The following is a 7,929-nucleotide window of genomic DNA, read 5'->3' on the forward strand; positions in this document are numbered from 1 at the left end:
TTTCCCTACGTATTGTATTGGGGGTGTTAAATTGAAAGCCTGGTTGAGACTATTCTAAATAGCGATGCAATGGAACCAAAATTATTGTCCGGTCTTGGCTCACAGAAGGCCCTTCTAAACCAGAAGAGCTATGAGAGCTCTATAGAGAGTAAACACTGGAAGTATTGCTGAACTGCCACTTCCACCTTTAGGTTTCTTAGCAATGTGCAAGATTTAGTTATTGATGTGCAATTCAGCATCAACATGAAATTTTACCCATGATGAAACATCCTAAGGAAAAATAAAAAAATAAAATAAAGAGGGAGGCCTCTGAGCCTTTATTTCCCACACACCCTTCCTCCAAAGTCTTTTTCTGCTTTATTCAGCACACATTCCAGAAGCAGTATATCTAAGAGTTTAGATAACAAGAACTTATGACAGCTGTGTGGCTTATGATCAGATAACAGCAGATGCAGTTCCCCCACCTTTTGTTCCCAGCATTGCCGCTGGATGGTTGGCCTCTGTTGAGAAAAGCCAGAGCTGATCTTTGCTCCTCGCTTAGTTGAATGCTGCCAGATGTGTCACACATGAGCATCTCTCGAATCAGCTGAATCTGTCTTTCCTACAGACCAAAGCAGAGTAAAACAGCCTAACTAACCAGGGGAGAAAGCTTCACCTCAAATTTATGGGACAGGCAGACCAAAAGACATTAAAATACAGCATTATGCAAATGAGCCTTCAAGAAGGCTGCTACACCAATAGCATATTAATTCACATCAAGCCCAGGTTGTGTCTCCGATTTCTGACTGGCTAAATGAACTCCATCTAGAATAGTGGGGTTTCTGCTACAGGACTTTTGGATCAAACCGCTAATCCAAGAGAAGACAGTACTGCAAAATGAGAGTCCCAAAATAGATTTCACATAGCAAAAACACTTTAGTGTCAGCTAATTAGGACAATTATTGGCTTCTTCTACAGCTCAAAGCAGCCACCCACCTTTCTAAATGGTGGAGCAAAATGCATTAAAATGGATATAAAGCTGTGATGCACTGGAACCAGACAATCTGAGCTTACTGAGGCACCTAACACTGTACGAAGATGAATTAGTCCCTCCTAGCAAAGGCTTGCCTTTGTACCATGACCCACCCTGGTACATCAGAATGATAATGCTCTATGTTCTAGTGTTCACATTGGTTGAATACATCTATCCCTTTACCCTAAATTAAGAGCAGTGATGAAGGAAAGACTTAAAAGTTGTCCTGCCTATATCAATGACAAAGTACTAGCTATTGATATCTTATATGAGGATGTTCTAGGTAGCACTTATAATCAACAGTGAGACAGATCAAATATGCTAGGATTTATTTCTCTGCCTTTCCCCCTAATTTTAATTCTTTAAATTCTCATTTGAAATCTGTCTATTAAGTAAAAGTTTCAGGTCTAAAGGAGAAAAAATTTTTTAAATTTAAATTTCAGCCTATGAAGAATAGGATTCCTTGGCTGCAATTTCAGCTCCAATCATAGACAAACTGCTTTTAGCTCTTTAATGTAGAAGAAACTGGGTATACCTGGGCAAGTGGAAACATTACCCATTGATCTTCCCCCGTCCCCACTGTCACAGTTCTAGCATAAAAAACAATACACACCAGCTTTTCACAGTCAGCCTCAGCTCGCTGTCTCCGTTTGATCTCTACATCCACCTGATTGCGTGCATGCTTCAGCTTAACATCCAGAGCACTACGCTCAGTCTCTACTTTCATCAAAAGATCCTTGTATTTGCCCAGCTCGTGATCTGTTCTCTGCCACTTTTTACGGAATTCTTCAAAGTCCTTGGCCAACTGGATAAATTCTAAGAAAAGGGGGAAACTTTAATAATTCAAGCACCAAACAGAGTATAAATGCTCTAATAAATGAGTCCTCTGGTTAGTTTTACTCCAAATGCATAATTAAGGGACCAGATGAACTATGGGCAAATCCATCTGAAAATAACCAGGAGCAGATCCTGGATATATGTCCATCACTCTGGATGAGAGCTTTGTGGGGAGCAATTCCTATTTCAATAGGCCAGTTACTTTTGGCTTAGCCAGTGGCATCTGCTATGGAATAAGTAAGTCATTAGTCACCTGGCTCCAGATGTAACACTAACAGTAAAAGCTCCTGAACAGAAGGCAATCAAAGGGGATACCTTTGGGGCAGCTGTCACCCACCAGGACAGTTACAGCTATAAAACAAAAACAGTCTCCTTTAGAGTCACGCACTGCTGTGCCAAAGAGGCGTTAAACAACAAATTCAAATGTAACTGCTGTAATATGCTCCAGTAGATACAGATTAATATTACAGATGTCTAGGCCTACAATTGCATTCAGCTATATAATTATACAAATACCGATTTGAAAGTAAAGAGCCAATTTGCTTTTGCTGTTTAACACAGCCCTGAAGGGTATGTAAACATTCCAGTTGGAAAGACAGAGGAAGAGAAGATCATACTAGCTTTGGGTGAGTCACTGATAGAGGAACGTGGACTCTTTTCAAATGTCTGCAAAGAAAGTATCCCTTCTAAGGAAGGCAGTACCTCAAAGCATGATAACCCTGGTGGCATCCGTTCTTATCACCTGCTACTGGCAAAGACTATTCTATAATGCCTTACTATTCTAGTTAACCTCAATCTACCTCTAAGCTTCACTCCACCAGCATCATGGAGGAACTTTCCAAGGTGTACATCTGCTGCAGGTTAAACTAACCCAGTTTACGGCTGAAACTAGGCCAAATTCACACAAAGCTAGCAGATTCTCAGGTAGTAAGGGTACTTTTCCCATTTGAATTTAACGTGAGAGCATAGAAATAATATAGTGCTTTTTTAAAGCAATTTTAATAATTTGACTAAATTTCAAACTTACAAATTAGGATAACAATTCGATCTAGAGAACCCAAGTCTGATACATAGGGAAACAGGTTTTTAGTAAACAATCGATTTTAGCAAAACAGTATATTATGACTTAGTTATCTTAGACAATGCAAATATCAAGGATCTCAAAAAATAAAATATATTATTACAAAATTCAAATAGTTTTAAATGATATACTGGTTAACAGTTTGGAACACATTACTAAGGGTTTTTTTTCTCCTTAACTTAAACAAAAAGAAAACAAACAACATATCCTTTAGCAAATTTAACTATTTCAAAATTACAGATTCATAAGAAAAAATTAAAAACAAGAGCTGGTTCTTAGCCATGTTTACTCTCGCGATTCACCAAGCAATGCACTTATTATTTGTGTACTTTTCGACGTATGTGATATTTCCATTTTAAAGAATAAAGAACAGGAAACACACTTTTCAACTACAGTCTAAAAACTTTCTAGCTCCACACTGTGGTCAATTAAATGTTTCTAAATATAGGGTTGCCTACACACTCAAATACTTACTGAATTGAAAAACAATTTTGAGAATGAAAAGATTTTCATTTGACCTAATTTTGCTGGCTTGCTTGTTCCTTAGGATACTCCTTGAAAAGTCTTATTAAATTGGGGTTTTAATTCCCATTCATCGTTAATTGGCATACGTTACAGGTCTAACTGCATTGGATAACAGAACTGAAACCAAATAAACTATCAGTTCATTTCAAGGAAGGAGTTCCTATTTTAATAGTACAAATGGTTAAATTACTAGTTTAGTTTGTTAGACCAAAACCAGAGCATTTGCATACATAATTAAGATATTACTTTTATGTACAATTCTGTTATGAACTAATTGTGCTAGCATGGGTCAAAAAGGCACTTCGGACCATAGACCAGGAAAACTTTGATGTTGGAGATCAATAAACACAAATGGCATTTTTTTGGTCAGTGTGTGAATCACAATTTAATTTGGTACTAGCCCCTGTCATGAAGTATACATTCAAAAGGTTTATTAAATTCAAATTGTCTCTTTAAAAAAGTTATGTGTATATTAAATTACAAAATGCATCTATCAAAAAGGAGAAAGGAGAAGGGAAATTTCCTTAAAACAAATTAAGAATATTCTTAGATCCATTAAAAAAAAAAATCAGGACTTGGTTCATAGTTCAGCAAAGAGATTAAAGCAGCTCCAGAAATCCTGTTTTTTTCAGCTCACTCCTGCTAAGGCCTTTGTAGAGGCTCTTGTCTTTCTCACTACCTTCTAAGTTTCTTAAGGGCAAGGACCCTGTGTCTCTTCTGCTTTTTTATCCCCAGGGCCTTACACACTACCCAGCACATAGTAGGCACTTAAATGTTAAATGAATGACTGAACAAAATTGTTGTTCAGATCAAATTTAAACTCCAGGCATCCAGGCCCACCTCACCAGTCTGATCAAACTTCCCATCACTACCCAATACCCTCTTTCTAGCTAAACCAATTTGTCCCTGCCCCAGGAAAGACCTCTGTATTCATTTCTGTCTTCTCACTTAGGATCAAGCTATGCTCTCCAAATGGAATGCCCTACCTACTCTTCTTTTTTTTTTTTTTTTTTTTTTTTTTGGCTGTGCCACGCAGCTTATGGGATCTTAGTTCCCTGACCAGGGGTTGAACCCGGAACCACAGCAGTGAAAGCACTGAGTCTTAACCACTGGACCGCCAGGGAATTCCCCACTCTTCTTTATGTACCCATTTTTCTAGTCCCAACTGCTCTATGAATCCTTTCCTAATTTGTTTGCTCCATTTTTCTATACTTCCCCAAAGCATATATTTTTATACTTGTATTATCTTCTGTTTCATGAGACAGAATCCTGTCTCTGAAACTTAAATACCTTAATCTTCTTGAAGACAGGCACCATGTCACATACACTTTAGTATCACCTACTGCATATAGCATAGCACCAACCTAGTATGGTGTTGGCACACAATATTAAGTTATATTTATTCCTAATTTACACACTAACGTCAAAAAAGTTCAGGCGTCCCGTGATAAAAATAGAAGATAAAAATCATGTAGACTGGGGAAAACAAAGATAAAGTATCTAGGCTATTAAAGTCATTTTATTTGAATATTAACTTTCACTCTGATCTTTCGGTAACCTTGGACTTAGCTTTAAAAAGAAAACTATAACTATACAAAAAGGAGAAAGAGGAATGAAGTTATTATGATGAAAAGCAAGAGTAAGGAGTCAGGGGACACGTAGGGATGGGAGGAATTCCTAGGATCTAAGAAGAGGACAGACTGGGGTGGTTGCAGAAAAGGAGATTCTAGAGTCTAGAAAACACTAAGCCACTTTAGTTCCTCAAAAGCCAACATTCCGGGACTTCCCTGGTGGTCCAGTGGTTAAGATTCCACACTCCCAATGCACAGGGCCCGGGTTCGATCCCTGGTCAGGGAACTAGATCTCACCTGCTGCAACTAAGAGCCCACATGCTGCAACTAAGACCTGGCAGAGACAAAAAAAACAAAAATAAAAAAATTTAAAAAGCCAACATTCCAAGTTAGGGATTTGCAGAGGGGACAAAACGTACCTCTGGGTTTCCCTAGTGGCACAGTGGTTAAGAATCCGCCTGCCAATGCAGGGGACACAGGTTCAAGCCCTGGTCTGGGAAGTTCCCACATGCTGGGGAGCAACGAAGCCCATGCTCCACAACTACTGAGCCTGTGCTCTAGAGCCCGCGAGCCCCATCTACTGAGCCCGTGTGCTACAACTACTGAAGCCTGCATGCCTAGAGCCCGTGCTCCACAACAAAGAGAAGCCACGGCAATGAGAAGCCTGCACACCGCAACAAAGAGTAGCCCCCGCTCGCCACAACTAGAGAAAGGCCGCACGCAGCAACGAAGACCCAACGTAGCCAAAAAAAACAAAAAACAAAAACCCCCAACGAAACCAACGTACCTCTATTTTATAACAGAAATCAAGGGAAGATAGAAATTTGCTTATAAAATAAAGGTTCCTGTAAAAATAATATCTTGTATTTTGGGGGGCATAATTATTTCAAAAGGTATTTTCACAACTAGTATCTCATTTATCTCGAAATCCTCATGGCAAAATTCCTTTTTTACAGATGGAGAAACAGACACAGAAATAACAGTTAAAAGCCAGCACTAGTTACTGAGACTCCAAACCTCAGGTTCCTCCCTCTGCCCCCAAATACTATCAGCTGCCTCCTCCTAGAGATCTCAATCACAATCTCTTCCACCCATTTCTCCTTATTTCCACCTTCACAAACACCACTCCAGTTGGGGCTCCCCATTGCCTCTTTCCTGAGCTATGGCAACCATGTCCTAATCAACCTCCCAGCCTCCACTTCTGATGCAGCCTCCACCTCTGCCAAGGTAACCTTCTAAAAGCATGGTTCTGATTAAACCACTTCCCCTTACTCTTATTCCCCTCACACTCCACACCCTCTTGTCTCCACTCAGGTGACTCCCCTGACCCTAAATGCCCTCTTTCATGTCTGTCTGTTGGGATCCTACCCTATACCTAATCTAAGGCTCAACTCAAACCCTACTTTTTTCCATAAAGCCATTATTTGCTGAGTGAACCTGAATTTTAAGATCTCTTATTCAATACTCCTCCCCACTAGACTCCAAAGCAATCCATCTTCTGAGATGATGTGACCTCAAAGAGAAGCCTAATTAGTATGCCATCATGGTTATTGAGTTGGTACCAGATGATAGGGTCATGCAACAGCTATTAGAGAGAGAAAATAGAATATTGTTTTGAAAGGCCTGTAAGTAGATGAGAGCTATCAAAATCATGAATCAAATTAAAGAAAATATTGAATGGCACAAGCAAGACACCATACGAAGTACTATGGAGATTGTTTTTTTCTTTTTTTTTTAAGTTTAAGACACAATTCTTGCATTACTTTTGTACCAATGAGACTGACTTAACAGCAACACCTGCTAAATTAGGTATACATGAAAACCTGAAATAGGAGAGCATGGTAACACAAAGAAAAGCTGGTAAAGAAAAATTCCCTTACATCACTTAGGTCAGTGCTATCAGCCCCACCTTTCTTTCTCACTAATCTACTTCCCAGAAGACTACTGTGTCACCACCTCCTTTTTCTTCCCAGCTCTCCACCCAACCTTAACCCTTTATTACTAAGCATCATATAGGTAGGTGAAAGCAGATGAACTGTCCCTCCTTCAAAAAGAAACTGTCATTTTTCTCCTCTTCAACTGAAAATGTTTTATAGAACACAGGGAAAACCCAGGATAAAAAATGTAGACAACTACTACTCTAAAGAAAAAAGGCAACATCCTTAGAAATTCAGTAGATTTTGCCCAGTTCGTGATAAGAAAATGAAACTGACGACTAATGCCAACTATGTAGTGAAAAGAGAACCCTGATAATGAAAAAAGTCTGGGTAAAACCCATTTAAAAACAACTACAGAAAAATAAGTGACCATTTAGAATGAGTGTCCATTAAGCTTTGACCATAGATAAGTGACCATCATTTTCTTTTCAGATAACTCAAATGAAAAACAATTTTAGGATTGGAATACACTTTGGCTTTGCAGAAAACCCAAATCTGAAATCTGTTTTTTCTCTTCACACAGGCCCAGCTCAGAATGACTTACGGACTTCATTTCCTTCACTGAGAATCTCCATCCGGCGTACAAGCTGCTCAAACACATTCCGCATATTCAGCATCAAAGTATCCATCTTTCTGCCAAGAAATCAAATATACATTAGGGGTCCTGCCATCTCCCCCAGACGAAAGACTCAGGAGCAATCCAGTACAGTGATCAGTGACTAACATCTGGACTCTTCCATGTGTAGCTACCACTATGAGAATCTCGAGCTAACAACTGATGTTTTTTGAAATCCTTATTATAAAAACAAAGTTGGAATGTTTAAGACTCATTTGAAAATTACAAACGCATTTCAGTCCCCTGAATATAACACCCCTTCCTGCCTACTTCTTTTCCTCTGCTCTGCAATCACTCTGTAGCTGAGAAGCAATTAGGGACAAGTATGTCAGTTGATTACTAGGTGACCA

At 39.1% G+C, this 7,929-nt stretch overlaps 1 protein-coding gene across 1 annotated transcript in view; it reads right to left on the bottom strand.

Annotated features, from left to right (window-relative positions):
- RACGAP1 (Rac GTPase activating protein 1) overlaps nt 1–7,592 on the bottom strand; it is a 20,548-nt gene extending 12,956 nt beyond the window's left edge. Inside the window, exons 1-3 of the mRNA XM_007452353.1 lie at nt 7,508–7,592; nt 1,626–1,828; nt 412–601 (exon numbers count right to left, since the gene is read on the bottom strand). Of these exons, the coding sequence (XP_007452415.1) occupies nt 412–601; nt 1,626–1,828; nt 7,508–7,592 (478 nt within the window). The remainder of the gene's footprint in view (nt 1–411; nt 602–1,625; nt 1,829–7,507) is intronic.
- Nucleotides 7,593–7,929: the final 337 nt, after the last annotated feature.

The sequence above is a fragment of the Lipotes vexillifer genome, unplaced genomic scaffold, assembly GCF_000442215.2.
Source record: "Lipotes vexillifer unplaced genomic scaffold, Lipotes_vexillifer_v1.1 scaffold422, whole genome shotgun sequence".
NCBI classification, from domain to species: domain Eukaryota; kingdom Metazoa; phylum Chordata; class Mammalia; order Artiodactyla; family Lipotidae; genus Lipotes; species Lipotes vexillifer.